This window comes from Coenobita brevimanus, chromosome 110, assembly GCF_032717465.1.
Source record: "Coenobita brevimanus isolate Jiangsu-jjx chromosome 110, ASM3271746v2, whole genome shotgun sequence".
NCBI lineage: Eukaryota > Metazoa > Arthropoda > Malacostraca > Decapoda > Coenobitidae > Coenobita > Coenobita brevimanus.
The window spans coordinates 9,656,076-9,674,200 of NC_137063.1; the positions used below are offsets into that span (position 1 = coordinate 9,656,076).

Here is an 18,125-nt window from a genome sequence, read left to right on the forward strand (position 1 = left end):
GTAATGATCATAAACTTTTTTTTAACTTTGACGCGCGATTGTGTGGTAACAGTTAGGCCTACGGGGGTACGGATTGCGTTGTCAGGTGTGTAAATTCTTCCTCTTTAGCCAGAACACGATCAATTTGCCCCTGGTGAAAGTCGCCCAAATACCCCCAAATTACGGTTATGGGAGGTACCCTGCCAGAAACAGTTGCGGTCTTTAGGGGTTAAGAAGGGAAGGGGGTGGGTATCCAAGGCTCGGGACACCTACTCTTGCCCAGCAGTTTGGGGTGCTCCATTGTCACTCTCACTGTCACTGCTGCTGTCACTGCTGAGGTGTCCTTGTTTCACCCAAGTCTACCTCTTTCCCAATTGCCGAGTTTCCATTCCCTTCCTGCTTCATTTTCATAACTTGACTCTTCAACTCCAATGTGATCCTCTTGCTCTCAGAATTCTTTGGTGGGGCTATGATGAACAACTGGGTACTGCTACAATACTATAACGGACCACAGGATGTGAGATACAACACGTGTTCTTGCGGCAGTATGGAGGAGAAGCATCTGTTTATCCAGGAAAGTCAGTAGATGGCATGCAGAGAGCTGGCTAGCTGACCGCCATTTTGAATCTTGCTCGTTGCCAGCCACCTGTCTTTGTGTGACTGACTCTCATTGTCCAGCCTGACACTTATAGTAATGGTGGGAAGTCCATTTTTGCCATGGAATCATACAACTGATTCACATGTTGGGAAGTTCGATTAGAAGATTTAGCATTCAGTAAAAATAAGCATTTTCTGGGCTGACCGCATTGTAAGTGATTTGCAGCATGTGAGTTTGTATTGTGTGAGGGTACACTGCACAAACTCTTCATGACATTCAACAGGGTCCCATTTACTCAGTGTAGTGGTATTCCCAACATTTTCTATTATCAATCCACTCCGTCTTATACTTTCTCCATGAAGGGTGCATAAAACTTCTGTCTCTTCTCTAGAAACTTTTCCACTAAACACCTTAGAATGAATGTCTGTTCTACATAACCTCTTCCCTTCCTAAAACCTCCCTGTTCTTCAACTAATTACAGCACTGTTATTTCCCAACGTATTCCCTATGTTTCAGCAGGGGGGTTGGCGGAGGGTTAGTGCCCCTTTCTGTAAAACAACTAACCCAGAGTCAAATGGCCTCCCCTTACGGGATTATGGCATCTGGCTATAGATAGATAGATTTCCCGAACTCTGTCGATAAGTATCCTACCATATACCTGTACAGTACTTTTCATTTTATGCTAAGAAGACAAATGCCCTTATGATTACCATACACTTCTTTTTACCCTTTTCCTATGTACAGGGGAATAATTATACCTGACTTCCCTTCCCCTAGGACTCAGCCTTCCTCCCAGGCCAATCTGCTTATCTTCCATATCCATTTTACCATACTTTCTCACCCCCGTGCTTCAGCATTTCACCACACACTCCATTAGTTCTTGGGGCTTTCCCTATTTTGACTTTCTTCAATGCTTCCACTGCTTCCATCCTACTGATCTCTTGCTCCATTCTCATATCCCTCCTTCTCCCAGCCATACCCCAGCCACTTATACTCACATTACTTTCATTCTGTATGTTTAAGAGTTCCTAGTGTTCTTCTTTCCATCTGCTCACTTTTTCTCCCATCTCCACCAGCAACCGCCATTTTTCTCTTTCACTCCCCTGCTACCTTCTTTATCAACCTGTCCAACACTCTTTACCTCCTTCCAGAATATTTTCTTGCATTCCCTCCACTTTTCACATCCACTTGTGAATCCTGTTTTCACACTTTCATACTGTACTCAGATCAATCCATCACTAACACATTATTCCATATTCTTGTCAGATCCATCCACCAGTGATTGAGGATGCTCAGTTTAATGAGGCAGCAGAGGTTGAGACAGTTGGTGGAGCCAGTATGACACGTTCTGACCCCTGCGAGAACCACAAATGCCGACGAGGAAGATGCAAGCCACGGCGTAAAGCTGATGGTGCCATGGACTACAAATGTCGCTGTCGCACTGGCTGGTCAGGACGCTTTTGCGATCAGGGTAAGGAGACTGGTTAGACTTTAACCACCTCAGCCCAAGGATATACTTTGTATTTTATTCTGGCTAACTACATTTTTTATTTTTCAACATAGAAGAGTCAGTCATGATGGAGGGGTTAATGATACCCTCTACTTATCCCTTCACTTCAAAGATGCACAGGCATCCCTCTTTTAATAATGAAGTAGTTAACAGTATTTTGATTCTAATATTCATCTTTAATTTTATTTTCTACATTTTCCTGTAAGAAGATAAAATTCAGTAAAGTCTCTTTATTAAGGCTTCAAACAGTCCAGCATTGATTTACTGTATTCCAAGCTTGACTCTTTTAGTAATTTTAGTCAGTGCAAAGTGTGAGATTGCACAAATGACGACAACAATTGAATGAGTGAATGGAATGAGTGATGTGGCACAAGTGACACTGAGTCTTATGTGTTTGTATTCACATTCTTAAGATAAAATTCTCATTTTATAGTTATATTTATTTTTTGTATCTTTTTCCTTGTTTCCTCCTTTGTTTGGGTTGTGAGTGTGTTGGGGTTACATGACAGTAACATAGTATTTGTGCTCTTTCAGCTCTATAATTTACACCTTTCAAAATAATATTGTATGGTATATATCAGAAAAATTATTAGAAATGCACAGTTTAAACTACTTCAGTATCCTGTGATCCAGACACTTGTGTTCTAAACTTTATTGGAGCAACCAGTGTGTGATGTATTTATATTGGCCCTGTCTCAGTATAAAATATCTATGGTACTGTATTTTTCTGTATGCATGGCTCCAAATTTTATATTGTAGTACTATTACTTTTGGTGTGAAAAAAGAGTATGATAGATATTAATTGCTTCAATTTATAATGGTACTCATTAAGGATGAGATGATCGAGGTTAAATACAACACTTAATTTGTTGTTCTTGCAGCTCCCACCTGCCGCAAGGAACAGTTCACAGAATACTATGTGGAGAATGGGTGCCGTTCCAGACGACCCATTAAAAATGCAATTTGCAGTGGTTCATGTGGGAGCCACTGCTGCAAGCCACGCCGAACTAAACAGCGTCAGGTGCGGCTTATTTGCAATGATGGCACCTCTTACAAGAAAGAAATAGAAATAGTAAGGAAATGCAGGTGCCGCAGACGATGTTACTGATAGACATATACAGACACAAAAAAAGGTAACTGTGAGAGATAGAGACTGAACCTGGGAAGCCAAAGTGGTAAAAGAAGAGTCAAAGAGACAGATAAGTTGGGGGGGGGGGGTGAAGCTGCACAGATGGTTTTAGTGAAAAGAGGGTGTGATCATATATGAAGATAGCTTTGAGTTAGGGCTGAATTCCCATACTGTATGCTGAACTTTCAACTAGTGGGTTATTGAAGAACTTTAAACCAGATGCAAGAGGATTATTGAATTTAGTGCAAAAAGATTACAATCAGTTATTTACATTTCAGATTTAACCATGCTTGGTAAGGTGTAAAAAAAAGGTGAATTATTGAGTGATATTTGACAGCCACTAGCAAAATATATGTAACTGTCTGCAGAGAAGACTCCAGCTGCTTTTCCTGTTGTGGAAAAAATTGCAGTGATATTTCACATGGAAACATTACATGTTAACTATATATATACCATATAAATATCTGTTTATTAGAAATATGAGGCAACTTTGGTGAAGGAAGAGAAATGAAAATTGAGAGCAGGGAGTGTCACAGGGAATCAGATGATATGACGAAGTGGTGTATTGCATGTGTAGTTTATCAATCTACAGTTTTAAGATCAGCAGAATAGAGATACATAATACACCTTTTACCCTCACTACGTACCTCATAAGCTATTGTGTTTGCTATCCGTTGCAGCATGCAATGTGTGTCCTATATCAAAATACGTGTAATGTTTACATAGCTACTGTAAGTCATATGGGATTAACTTGTAACTTCATTTGGAACTCTCTGAAATCTGTAGCTGGTAGTGTTGGAGAAGTTATATATATCATAATAATCATGATTTTCATGCTGTACATAGTGAAAGTTTTATACTTTAGTTATATTATTTTATGACTTGTATGATAATTTACTGAAAGGCTTTATTTACTTGTAAAGTATGATAGCACTTTGGTCACAGATAACTTTTAACAGACTTTTAGTAACATGTAAGTACTGTACTTTTAAATTATTTAATACAGACTCAGAATCCATAGAAATCTCAGTGAGATTTTCTGAACATTTATATTTTGTACAGAAGATATAATGTGTCTTAGTGCTGCTGTAGCTCAGAGTTCTCATAAGTAGTCTGTCACAGCTTGTAAAAAGAAAACGCTGTCCCTTCTACACCTTGTCTTCAATAATATGTCTCTATGCAGTTCTAAGTAACTGATTTTTCGAGAGGTAGTATTATAGACCACGACTGATATTAAATGAAGAATTGGGTGACTGTTCCATACAGCTTAGGGCAACACACATATATATATACACACAAACCATATTCATTTGAGCATGAAGGTTTTTGTATTGAGCACAAGGTGTGAAGTTAGACTGTTCTTTTTATAAGTGGTGGCTGTAGTGTGCAGTGTTGCCCAGTGCAGTCTGGAGGGAACCTTAGCTCCCACACTCATGCTGACCTCTGCTGCATATCAGCAGCTCATTGTATATCTTAACCCCTTCAGTACAGTTGCATATTTCATGTTTGTTCTTGCTACGTTCACACAATTGTATTGTAACGATTTTTTGAGCTGGCGGGATGAGATATATTCAAAGACACTCTCATGGGAAAGATGTGCATAGTTGAATGAAGTCATCTGGAGGTAGCAAGAATAAATACAACTAATATACAATATCACTGTGTTGAAGGGGTTAAGATAGTGACAGAACCTTGAGAACTATAGTTTTTCTCCTCTGTGACAGGGGAGTGCTGTACATTTATACTATATTCCTACTGTAGGCTAGTGCAGTCAGGAGAAAACCAGAGATCATCAGAACTATTATATTACTTCCTCAGAACTTTTATATTATTGGACGTTCACATGGGATTATTCTCTCTTCATGTCATTACAATAAAATTGCCAAAGGTCTTTTTAGGTAGAATATCAGTAGTGTGATCAATTGCAGAGTCAGAGCCAGAGTACAGTGGTGTCATATCTGCTTGAGCACCAAGGAGTTTATTCATAAAGGTAATGGTAAGGTAACTCTTTCCTGTTCGCCTTATTCTTGCACATCAGTGCAAGGTCTGACCAAGTTTGTAGAACCCTAATGCACTTAAAAGCAGATTTGTCTCTGCCAGTTATGCCATTGCTTAATGGCACATTCTTATAATTTATCTGAGAAAACTTCAACAGAAAGATCATACATCATTCTCATGCCTCACTTTGTCTTTCATTCCTTTATATATTTTTCCCTCTACAATATGCCTATGATCATTGACCCTGTTACCCTCCTTTATCCATCCACACCACATTTTTACATTCATTTAGTTATTAATCTGGTTTAAGTTCTGCATTGCCAAATCATCATAGTACTGTATACAATACCTCTTTCAGTCAGTCTTTGTTATAACCACTTCAGCTGAATTCTCATGATAAAGATATTTTCAGTGTGTAGGAAAGTCTTGGGTTGAGAAAGTGCTGTGGTCAGCTGTGTGTAAAAGGTGTGTGCTTGCTTTTTGTTTTTCATGTATAGAGAATGTATTATTTTTTTATTATTATTCATTTCATTCATTCATCATCTAATCCAGTGTTGCCCATGAGGAATGTAGGAGCCCAGGGCTAGGTAAGTTGGTCCTGACATTTAAGATGAGAGTGACCAGCCTCACTTCTCCCTAAGTGGCATTACATGAGCAGTAAACCTCAACCACCACCTGGATATAAACCTGCACCGGCTCATTGCGATTGGAGCGCCTTAATTACCCACTAAACCATCAGGCGCCATAACTTGGTTATACAGTAAAACCTGGATATAATGGACTTCAGTAGACCGAAATTCGCTTTTATCGGAATTGAGGAGCTCATTCATTCATTCATTGCCAGACGCCATGTATCCCAAATGGGGTGGCCAAGGGCTTAGAGTTAATTGTTTTACAGGGAGGGGCACTAATCCTCCACCAACCCCACTTGACGTAGGGATGCCAACAGCATCTGGTGTTCCCAGGCGGTCACCCATCCAAGTACTAACCAGACCCAACGTTGCTTAACTTCGCTGATCGGATGGGAAGCGGTGTACTCAACGTGGCATGCCACTAAATTCTTATATATTGGAAAAAGTCCGATAAAGCTAGAAGCAGTCCAGACTGCTTGACCACTGCAGCTATGTTTACCACAAGAAGATAAATATAAGACATGCTTATCAGTGTACAGTACAGTATATATATATATATATATATATATATATATATATAATACAGTGGGCTCGCACAGTGCGCGTCACCGCTGTGTGCGATTCGCCTTGTACACAAGTGACCAAAAATCATAACCAAAAACCCTTTAATGCGCGAGTTTACCTCACAGAACGCGAGGCAGAGGCAAGGAGTGGCTCAAAAATGCCATTTTCTACTAGTGCGCGACCACCCCTCACAGAGCGCGTCTCGTGTCGTCATGTTGATGCGCCAGACAGAGTCAAGTTGAGCAGCCTAGCATGATGGAAGGCAGGACTGAGCTGTGTATGTCAAACATTAGCAAGATCCTTGCTGCCGTGGATAAGCTCAAGGAAGAGGTGAAGGAAAAGGAAGTGAGCAACCTAAGAACGGAGGAACTTCTGGTTGGTATTGACAAACTCTTCCGTTTCTACACAGACAGGCACAGGGAAGATATAAACAGGAGAAGACAGACGCTCATAACAAGCTACACACGCGGGCTCAAGTTGGTGAAATAGCGGAACCATTGACATCTCTGCTCCTGTTCCTGTTGAGGATGAAGAGGATACAGTGTCAGAAGTGTCATCATTGGACTTTGAAGGGTTTATGGCCGAAGTGAGTGACTTTGATGCTCTTGGGGAAGGTGATCAAGAGGAGTCTGCGGAGGGAAGTGTTGGTGCGGTGAGGAGTGCGGCGCTGTAAGTGTTGCCGCGCCTCGGTACCCCTGTTATTTAAGGTCATCAGGCCTGTTGTCTACTGTTGTTAAGGTGACTACCCATATTTTTGTTATTGTAGCTATAGCTTTAGTACAATGTCTGAAACATATGACCTTTATTTAGACATCAAAACTCACATTGCAGTATGAAATATTATCCTAAACACTAAGAAAACAATGCATGAACAACAAAAAACACAAAAATCTTACCTGTATGCACAGTACCTCTCCTAAATTTGGCAGTGTTTTGCAGTCTTTCGGCTGTTTTTAGACTCAAAACACACATTGCAATATTCAATATAATCCTAAACACTAAGAAAGCAATGCATAAACAATAAAAATTATAAAAAAGGCACAGTACTGTACGTACCACCCAGTGAATGGTGGACAGGTGTTGTAACCTGCCAGGCTGCAGCAGGTCCTTAGGTATCCCGTGTGGTCTAGTGGCTAACACTGCCACTTAGCAAAGATCAAAGAACTCCTCCTCCTCCTCCTTCTCCTCCTCCATCTGCTGAAGCCGGTTGATGAGCGGGGACATGCGGCGAGATGATGAGCCCTACCCACCTCAGGACTCTCTGAAGACAGCCGCAAGCTCAAGTTTAACGGCAACTCAGCGGCTGTCGATGTGCTTGGTTGTGGGTCCAAGAATGAAGACTTGGGTCGAGAAGGTGGTTGTAGTGGGGAGAAGGGGCTGGCACTCGTGGGGGTGGCAGGCTTGAATAAGGAGTCGTCTGGCAATAGATGCGGCGATTCTGTTGGAGGATGACAGTGTCCATGACTGCCCATGACTGCCGACAGATCCATTGCCAACTTGAGTGGCACCAGCTCCCTGTCGCCATGAGAGTGCTTGGTATTTTTAAGCACCTACTTAATGCTGGACTAGCACACCAAGATGAGGGAGTGATGGAGTGGCAGGGTGGCCAGAGTAAGGGTCCTAGTCCTTGTTGCTTTCCTCTGTTGGCCCTGTAGAGACAGCTGCAATGATCTCCTCATCATTGTACATCTGATAACCTGGATCGCTGCCGTCGTCATCCAACCAATCCATCACGTCGTCGACTTCCATGTCCTTGCTTGCGTTTCGTAGCCAAAGGTGGAAATTGTCCACGTCAGATCATTCAAAGTCGTGCACAGCCTCACAGCCCTGAAGGAAATGAGACCAACCACTTTCCAAGGTTTTGATGGAGACTTCCTTCCAAGCATTGGCCCAGTTGAACACCGCACACTTGATGTTGTAACGCCACAGATTTTCCGAGGTCTGCTCCCCACGTGTTTCAACCCCTTCCTCATCCTCAAGCACCATCATCACCTCGTCAAGGAACCAACAGTATAGTCTCTTGGCTGCCATGATAACACCTTGGTCCGTTGGCTGAATGAGAGCAATCGTATTAGGTGGCAGAAACATGCACCTAATATGGCTGTTATCAGCAATCAAATCCTTCTCCAACAATGCGCAGGGGCATTGTTGAGGATCAGGGCATTCACCTGGGTGCTAGGGATACCAAAGTTCCTCTGTTTGATAATGGATAACCTCCTTGACAGTCTGTGGAACCAATCTCTGAAGATCTTTGTGGTAAACCAGGCCTTCACAGAATGGTACCACACAACAGGAAGGCTATCCATCAGCCCAAGTAAATAATGCAGCTGTTTTGAATGTCCAACAATAATGGGCTTGAGGCAGTGCATCCCTTTAGTACTGGCACAGCAAAACACCAAGACACGTTGTTTGGACAACTTCTGACCAGGCATAGTCTTCTCTGTCTCCTCTGCCAAGGTGTTGGTGGGCAAGGAGCAGTAGAACAGGCCGGCTTTGTCAGCATTGCACACTTGACCGACCGAGAGCAAGGCCCTCCTTTACAATCAGGCGATGCACTCTCTGGTGAAATGGTCAACATCCTCCTCTGCCACATCCAAAGCCTCACAATGTGCTTTATGGCCAGCAAGTCCATGCCGAAGATTGAACCAAAAGAGCCAACCCTCGGATGCCTTGAAGTTGTGTACGTTGTGCAGGCATGCAAACTTCTCGGCTGCAGCCTTCATCTCAGTCCCACATACAAGCATGTTGGTACCCCGTTGCTGGCAGAACCAAACCAAGGTCGACTGTTCGATGCTGGTGTGATGGGGCTGGGACATCACCATCAGGTCACCTTTGTGAGTGGTATCGCCATAGTCCTGCCTGTACTGAGTCATCTTGTCCCTTGATTTCTTGATATCAAACAAGGTTGAACGGGCCAAGTCATGTTAATGCAGAATGCATGAAGTTGACCAGCCTGCATCAACATTGCCCAGTATCTCGCCCTTTTCTCAAAAGTCAAAACCCTCCTCTTGCGTTTCTCAGGTGGTGGTAGGGCCATCATAACATACACAAGAACACTACAGAGGAAGATTAAGACCTGCAGAAGGTAGGGCACCACCACAAATGCAACAATGGAAGCTGCCATTGTTTTACCTTGGCCAAGCACGTCCACATGCAGAGAGACAAAGGCGGGAACTGAGGTGCGGTATTGTTGAAGAGAGAACATTGATCCCATGTCTACCCACGCTTTGCTAAAGCGGCACACTGACCTGCATGCGCAAGCGTCTTTATTGCTGACCTAGGCAAATGGCGCAATGAGGCGGAAACACTGGGTCTCCGTACATCATGAGCCTAAGGAGTGGCCAAGTAATCCAGATGGTGATGCCACTTTTACCATTTGGTAAGGAGGTGAATGGCCGTGCATGGCCAGGAGTTTCCGACTAATCCAGGCGGCTGGGAGACTTTAACCATTTGGCTGGGAGCCAGACAGCCAACCTCACTCGGCTTGTGGGTTACGATCTTTATTCCTCCGCGCTCTGTCGGTATGTTACTGATTACCGAGGGGGACAGGGGTCTTTGACCATTCGGTTGGGAGTCGGACAGTTAATCTTGCTCAGCTTGCGGGATATCTTTATTCTTCACGCACTGCTGGTATGTTACCGGTGATCAGTGGGGCTGGGGGACTTTGACTATTCGGTTGGGAACTGGACAGCCATTCTTGCTTAGTCTGTGAGTTACGATCTGTTTTCCCCATGCGCTGACTGTATATTACTGTTGATCGGGGGGGGGGAGGGGGGGCACTGGACTTTGACCATTCGGTCGGGAGCTGGACAGCCTTGTTTCCTCTGCTCGTGGGTTATGGTCTTTTACCCGCGTGTGGACAGAGAAGCTGGTGAGCCACCCAATGGACTTTTTTGACTTTGTAGGCCAGCCGGCTGCCGATGCTGGAACTTTTATGTCCGGGTATGGCCAAATAATTATGGATACAGACCTAGTAGAGCCAAAGCCCAGCGTCCATATACGGAGCATGACCAGATGTGGAGCATTTGGATAATTGAGGGATTACTTCTCTATTTTGATTTACAGAGGCATGTTGGAGCCTTTATAGATGAAACGAAACAAGACATTAGGATACTCAGATTGATCACAGAATAATGAAAATTTTCCTTATGTAACATCTGTGTCTTGATTTACAGATAACTGGTGACTCATGCTGAATCCTGATTATTAGAAATTGGTCATATTTATGATTGCTGATGGAAGATCATTGATCTTTACAGGAATGAGAGCATAGGCCAGAACATCACTGACCCTCCTAATGGTCAGAGGTGTCATGGCATAGATATTGTATTGTAATGATCTGTAGTCTCTCTTGGCAGTGCTGCATGATAAACTCATACATATATAACTTCTGGATCTGACTCTGTGTTCACGACTAATGTATTTTACTACAACATCATTTTCCTGTATGTAAATGTGTCCCATCAGTCTTTAAGAGTGAACCTGATTCATTCTGTAAAAAATGAAAATTTCCATAATGGGAGTCTGCCAGTCCAAGGTCTGTAAAGAGTCACCTGTGCAGACTCCTTGCTGTTGTGCCATAACCAGCCAGGCAACAGGGTAAGGTGAGGTGGAGAAGACACATGTGTTGGCTCACCCTCATATTTGTTTCTGGAGGACTGTTTTCGGTATGCTCCATATAACATGTTTGCCCACCACTGACACTTAACAAAGGCAATTGCACTTTCATTTAGGTGATTTATATTCCTGCAATACCAGGAAGGATTGCAGAATGCTTCCATGTAATTAATTGTCCTTAGTTGGCTGCCGGAGAGCATATCATATGATAATCAAACTGCAGTGATGAGAGAAAAGTTAGCAGGTCATACTAGTAGCTTATCTACATTTGGCTGTTGACTATTCATGTCATGTTAATGCTGGGGGCTGTAGGCCTCTTCTCTGCAGTGTCACACTTTCATTTTGTGGGATCTGTTGGAGTTTTGATGTAGTCTGAGAACAGCACTAGCATTGGAACTGCTCAATATCCCTTTATTTAAGCTCTCTTGTTTGTTCCCATCATCCCATGTCACATTTCATTCCCTCATTGTATCACAGCACCATATCTCACAGTCAGCCCTGTAGGATATATCTCTGTTCAGATCTTTAGTTTTCCCGGTAGTTCAGTTATCAAGTAAGTAATCAGTATCCCATCTCATCGTTCACACACAACCATTTATGCATCATTAGTAATCAGCAGTCTGCATTATTCCTCTCCTTGCTTCCTTTGGTATCTCCACAGAATGTCATAATTTTGATGCTCAGCATGAATATCCTCCTGCCCCTTTGCCTTCACCCTCATGCCTGGCCATCCCTATACTGACAACTGTACTCCAGGACAGATTAATACAGTTTTATGAGATGTACAAAGCTCCAGTCTTAATAATATAAACTGTAATGTGTCTTGTACTCTGTTTTACTTGATCCTTCTCTAATGTACCCTTACGAAGTAGTTCACTCCCAGTCTCCCATTGAGAGTAATGGCATTCTGCAGCCCCTATACCTTTATGTACTTGTTCTTGTGTGAAAAAGAGAACGCTCAAAGAAGGAAAATGGAGAGAAGAGGTGGGGCCAGTTGAGGTAGGAAAAATTGAAGAAAAAATAGGAGAGAGAGAGAGAGAGGATTGCTGGGTAATGTAAAAGCAATAAGCAAGTATCTACTCGCTGGTAAGCATTGTACAACTAGAGGATAAGCCATCTAGTTCTCCAAGGTTATTTTCCAAAAGTAGACTGTGGATTTGAACATATACTGTAGACGTATTAACAGATCAATGACTCTCTGCCACATTTTTGAAGTGCTGCCTCCCATCATATTATGAAGTGGGTAAACAACACCCGTCCTTGGCAGCCACACAGGTCATCACAACACTTACATCTAGTCAAAGACCATATCAGCAACCCTTGGGTGGCAAAAGTCATTTGACACATACCAGTGATACTACACATGACTTCTCATACTCCATTTGGTCAGACACTGGTTTGCTGTGCTGTTCGTAACATATAATCTAGTACCGTACTTCCTTTTTCAGGGTCAGATTGTTGGCAGCTAAACCAGCAACCCCACAGACCTTGGCCAGTGAGGAGACTGGACAGACGCCCCGCAGGACGAAAAACAAGACCTGTCAAAAAGCACATGAGCTACTTAAGCTAACATCAATCTAGCATGGTGGGTGGAGCTCGTTAACCTTGGTTGGAAATACCCCTAGTAGAAGGAAAACTGAACCAACCTGGATAGCCCTTGTCAGGGATCCCACGCCCCTCTCCATATGCTAGTGGTGAGACCTCCCCTGGCCTGGGAGGTTTGGGTGGGATTTGCAACTTTGCATCCCCTCCCTGTAAAAACTCACATTTTGTGCGACTTAAGAAGAAGAGGGATCGGAGTCGGCATGTGTTGCCCGACCCCTGACCCAGTTTTGCCGGGGGTCCCTCTTTGGGTGCCAGCCTTGAAATACCCACCCGATCCCAGCACACCCACCCCGAGAGGAGGCCACAGGGAGGCGACACCTATCCCAAGAGGAGGCCATGGGGAGGCTCTCAGGGGCCCCGAGCCACACCAGCCTATGTCCCCAGCTACCTTATGTCCCTCTTCCACCCAGCCAGACCCACGGGAAGTGCATCGTCCAGGTGCATTACCCTTCGACCAGGACAGCATTCCCCAGACTTGGGGTGGGACTTGTTTGCATACAGTTCCACGTAGGCCCTCTGCGGCAAAGTCCACTGGACTTGCCATCATAAGAGAAGGAGAGGCCACCGGTCCTCTTAGACCTACACACCCCAAGGGGAGCACAATAGAGTCCACTGGACCTGCCATCACAAGAGAAGGAGAGGCCACCGGTCCTCTTAGACCTACACACCCCAAAGGGAGCACAATAGGGTCCACCGGACCTGCTGTAGAAGGAGAGTCCACCAGATCTCCTTCTGCCACCCATCTTTGGGAGCAGGAGTTTCGGAACATCCACCAGACTTCCCCTACCTGCAGTCCCAGGGAAGGGAGCAGAGCTGTGGTAGAGTCCACCAGACCTGCCACAGAGGAGGAATCCACTGGATAGCCCTCAGCTGCGACTTTCCCCCGGCAGCAGGACAACGTTAGAGTCCACCGGACCTGCTGCAGTAGCCAGAAAGTCTGCCGGACTTCTTCCTCCTGCTGTCCCCGGGATGGGTGATGCCCCGGCAGAGTCCACCGGACCTGTCAGGTGGAGGGAGAGTCCACTGGAGCTCCTTCCTCCACTACCTTGGGAGGGAGCTTGGATAGAGTCCACCGGACCTACCAGGCAGAAGGAGAGTCCACCGAATCTCCCTTTGCACTGGAGTGGAGTTCTGGCAGAGTCCACTGGGCCTGCCAAGCTGAGGGAGAAACCACCGGTCATCCCTTCCCCACTACCCCAGATTCTCCCTGTGAGGGCGACGTCCCTGGCTCGGTCCATCCCTCCAGAGGCTGAGTGAGATGCCCCTCATGCTCTCCCTGTACCACAAAGGGTGGAGATTGCTCCCCTACAGGACTCCTGTTGGAGAATGTCTGGAGTGAATCTTTTGTAAGCCTGAGTGTCCTGTCCCTGCAGCCGAGCCCCCCACACCCCCAGCAGCTGACGGACTCCCCAAGAGCAAGCGGCCGCAGACGAGCCCTGACAACCTCCCCCTCCAGGCGAGACCGCAGCCCCCGGACCTCGAGGGGTGCCCCGACGACCCCAGGCCCGGACCAAACTGGACCCTCCACCAGGACTTCCACCACAGTCAAGGGCAGGTGCCAAGCTGCGCGCCTACTAGCCCTATTTGGCCCCAGTCCCGAGGGCCACCACACCTCTAAGGCCCCCACCAGGAAAGGGCTGCCCACTATGCCACCCTCCAGCCTACACCGGACACCTGAATGCGCAGCCCGAGACCTGCACCTCCACTGACAGTGCACCCCTGACAGCCCTCCTCCCACACCTGGCTGCCACCTGCATCTACCTTTGATATAAACTCTGTGTAATACTTGTGCCTCATATATAGTGTTGTACTGTGTTCTGTATTGTGCAAGTCCACTGTGTATTTATAAGGTAATATACGTGTCAGACTGGTTGGCCTATGTTTGAGTCCTATTCCTTGTTTGCATGCTCTGTCCCGGTCCTGAACAAAAGAATCCAAGTCCATGCCCGTATCTTGAGTTCAAGAAGTTGCACCCAGAGTACGCTGCATAACAAGCCTGATAGGACTTTTTGGGCCCTGTCATGCCTACCAATTATGATGATTGTTAGGTAAAGCCTATGAGACCCCAGCAGCTGGATGATGGAGAGGGGGGACCCTGTAGCCCCAATACTATTTTTAACTTCCATCGCAGTTGTGCAGAGGACATATGGACCCGTAGAACCACGCACGGATTTAACCTTCAGAATCGAGGGATGGTCAACCACCTTTGTTGTCACGGGAGGATTGACATACTGTAAATGCACTGCCTGAAATGAGGCGGCCCAGGCATGGAGAGGTATTGATGATTACCGGCATACATATTGCTGGTCTGGCTGTGACGCTGGTGTCCAGCTTAGAGGTGTTGCTGTGGCAGTTGCTGCTCACTTTGCCACGTGTTGGCAGGGTTACTCCAGTTGATTAGTGAATAATTCTGGTGAGGCTGAAGCACCCTTGGGCTTCATCTCACTTATTGCTGTGTTGTATACGCTCCAACTGAGATAGGTGATCTTGAAGAGAAGGGGCTGCTCTTCACTAAACTTGACTCATTTGTGGAACTGGCCTACTGCAGTAATCCTCTCATCTTATGTTCAAAATAGTTCCCTGCACGGGCTACTTTCATGGTCCTGGGTTACTGGCACCGGCAGGGAAAGCTTCCAGGAATGTTTTGGTCCCCATGATTCTGGAACCAGAAATTCTAGTAATAGCAGGGAAGGAAGATGTGTTTGGTAAGCATGCAGAGCGGAAAGAAATAGGCTCAGGAGGTAAGTGGGAAGGAACAAGGTTTGTTGCCAAGAAGGTGGGAAGGAACAATGTTATGTTGGCAGGGAGGTGGGAGGGAACTAGGTCATGCTGGCAGGCTAGCAGGCTACATTGAGAAGTAGCATGGAAGGAGTGTCGGCATAGGGTATGTGGTAGCCAAAGAGGCACGTAGAAACTAGAGGTCTGGATTCATATTCAGCGAGGATCTTAATTCTTAGGACAAATAAATCTTCCTAGTAGTTTACTATTGGAATACCCACCCCAAGGGGAGACCACGGAAGGGGTGGTGCAACACCAGCCCCATGGAGGAGCCATGGACAGGGTGTCGGAACACCCATCCCAAGGAGAGACCACGGGGAGGCACGCAGAGCACATAGAGGGTCCGGGCCAAACGGTCCTATGTCCCCCACCACCATGCGCCCCTCCTCCTCTCAAGCAGACCCAATGTGAGGTATGCAGTGCTGGTACACTACTCTCCAGCCAGACCAGCATTCACCAGGATTGGGGTGGGACTTGTAGGAATACAGTCCCAGGTAGCACTGCGACGATGGCAACCATCTGCGTCGGGAAGGAAGAGACGGTCACTGTATGCTGTTCTGCTGCTACCCCCCGCAGGACCGCGGTGACGGCCATCATCTGCACTGGGAAGGAAGGGATGGCCACCGTATGCCTTTCACCTGCAGCCACTCCTGGGAACAGCACCGCAGTGACGGCCACTGTCCTCACTGGGGGTAGAACAGCCACTGTATATCTCCCTGCTGTGGTCCCAGAGAAGGGCAGAACCGTAGTGACGGCCTCCGTCCACACCGGGGAAGGGACAGCCACTGTACACCCTTCATCTGCCACCTCCTTAGGGAGCAGGACCATGGTGATGGCCACCGTCCGCACTGGGGAAGGGACAGCCACCGTATGCCCTTCACCTGCTGTCTCAGGGGCCTGTGGAATCACAACGATGGCCACCGTCCGTGTCGGGTAGGGAACAGCCACTGTATGTCCCTCGACCACTACCCTTGCAATTACCCCCACAGAGGATGTCCTTTGCTTGCCTCACCACCCACCCAGAGACTGAGCGGGACATCCTTCTCTCTCTCCCCATAGGAGCAGTTCCCAGGCAGAGTTGCCCCTGGAGGAGATCTGGCGAGGCCCTGTCTTAAGTCTGGGAGTCCCTGCCCTGCAGCCAGCATCCTGGCGACGCCCCTCACGGTCAGACTCCACGGGGAAGGAACACCGCAGGCAGCTTCTGACGGCGACTCAAACTGAGAGAGATCGCAGCCCCTAGACACCCAGGGGCACGCCCGGGACTCCGGGGCATGACCTTCCCAGCCCAATCAGCAATTGGTCCTCCTCCAGGAGTAGGCGAAGGCAAGCCTGCCTGCTCACCCTGTTTGGCCTCAGTCCATTGGGCCGCCTTCCCCACCGAGGTCCCATGAGGGAAGGGCCTCCCTCTACATCACCCAGCAGCCCACTCCGGACACCCCAGCCCTCGGCAGTAGTCCCTTGCCTCCTGAGGGAGGGCACACCTGACGAGATTCCTCCCACACTCGGACAACACCTGTGAGCAGCCCAAGACCACAGCAGCCTGGACCAGAGTCCACTAGTCCTATTGTGTCTCCTTACCTGTGCAGTGTATATTATTAATATTGTATTCTGTTTTAAGTTGTAAATGAGGTAATATACGTGTAAGGTTGGTTGACCCACCAACCTGAGTTTTTATGCCCTGTTCCTCTTGTTGTGTATTCTAGACCCGGTCTTGAAAGAGAACCCCAGCTCAGTAGCTCGTGTTCAGAGGACAAGTCGACCCTTGAACATGTAGCATGACACTGGTGGCAGCGGTGGGATCTGATCTGGTCAGGGAGCAACAAGGAACATAAGGGAAAGTTTAGCAAAATGGCAGCCAACCCACACATCCAGTTGCCACAGTTCGACCTCAAACAATATGATATTAACACATACCTGTCCGTGGTTAAGCCACTGCTAGACAAAGGATTCGACTACGACAGGGAGAAGATAACAGTTACCCTGCCTCACCTGGGCAAAGCGGTGTCAAGCATTGCCACCAAGATCATCCTGGAGCTGATATGGGTGAAATTTACCCAAATTGTGACTCATGAAGTCACACCATCCTTGGGAAATGTCGTAGCTTCGTCACAGCTTGATGGCCTCACCTACAATGGCAACCTGGACGATACACTCATCCAGGCCAGGCAACTCGTCACCGTCGCTTACCCAGAGACCGACACAGCCACCCCGGAACAACTTATCTTCAGTACCCTGTTAAGGATCCTCCCCAGCACCATAAGGGAACACTTCATAATCTTTGACCCAACAGGAGACCTTGACAGGGATGTTCAACTTATCAGGCATCTTCTTGCCCTTCGTACCACCCCACAACACGTCGGCACAGTGAGCAGAGTCCTGATGAATCCGTAACAACCCCCAAAACCACAGACGCCCCCCAGATGCACAGTTTCACCAACACCATACAGTATGGCCAGGGTGCACCCCACCAAAAGGCGCCCCCCTTCTAAGGAGAATACCAACCAGATTTCCATAGATCCGTGGGAATTTTCAGCATGTTATCACCGGTGCCCCATTCATGACATGCGGGAACAACTTATAGCTGCCTGACGGAGACCAGCTACCCAAGGTCACCACATTGTCTCTTCCATCCAATATCACAACACTCCCAGCACATATTGCAATCGCCATCTGCGTCACTTCTGCCCCCTACCCACCACCTCTCAACCACTCTAC

The 18,125-nt window shown here is 46.6% G+C and overlaps 1 protein-coding gene and 1 pseudogene across 1 annotated transcript in view; one reads left to right on the forward strand and one right to left on the reverse strand.

Moving 5' to 3' along the window:
- Positions 1-3,263, forward strand: part of sli (slit guidance ligand) — a 545,686-nt gene extending 542,423 nt beyond the window's left edge. Inside the window, 2 exon segments of the mRNA XM_080286150.1 lie at positions 1,804-2,048; positions 2,969-3,263. Of these exon segments, the coding sequence (XP_080142276.1) occupies positions 1,804-2,048; positions 2,969-3,195 (472 nt within the window). The 3' untranslated portion in view covers positions 3,196-3,263.
- Positions 3,264-6,154: 2,891 nt separating this feature from the next.
- On the reverse strand, positions 6,155-6,272 carry LOC145417615 (5S ribosomal RNA; annotated as a pseudogene).
- Between the last annotated feature and the right edge of the window lie 11,853 nt (positions 6,273-18,125).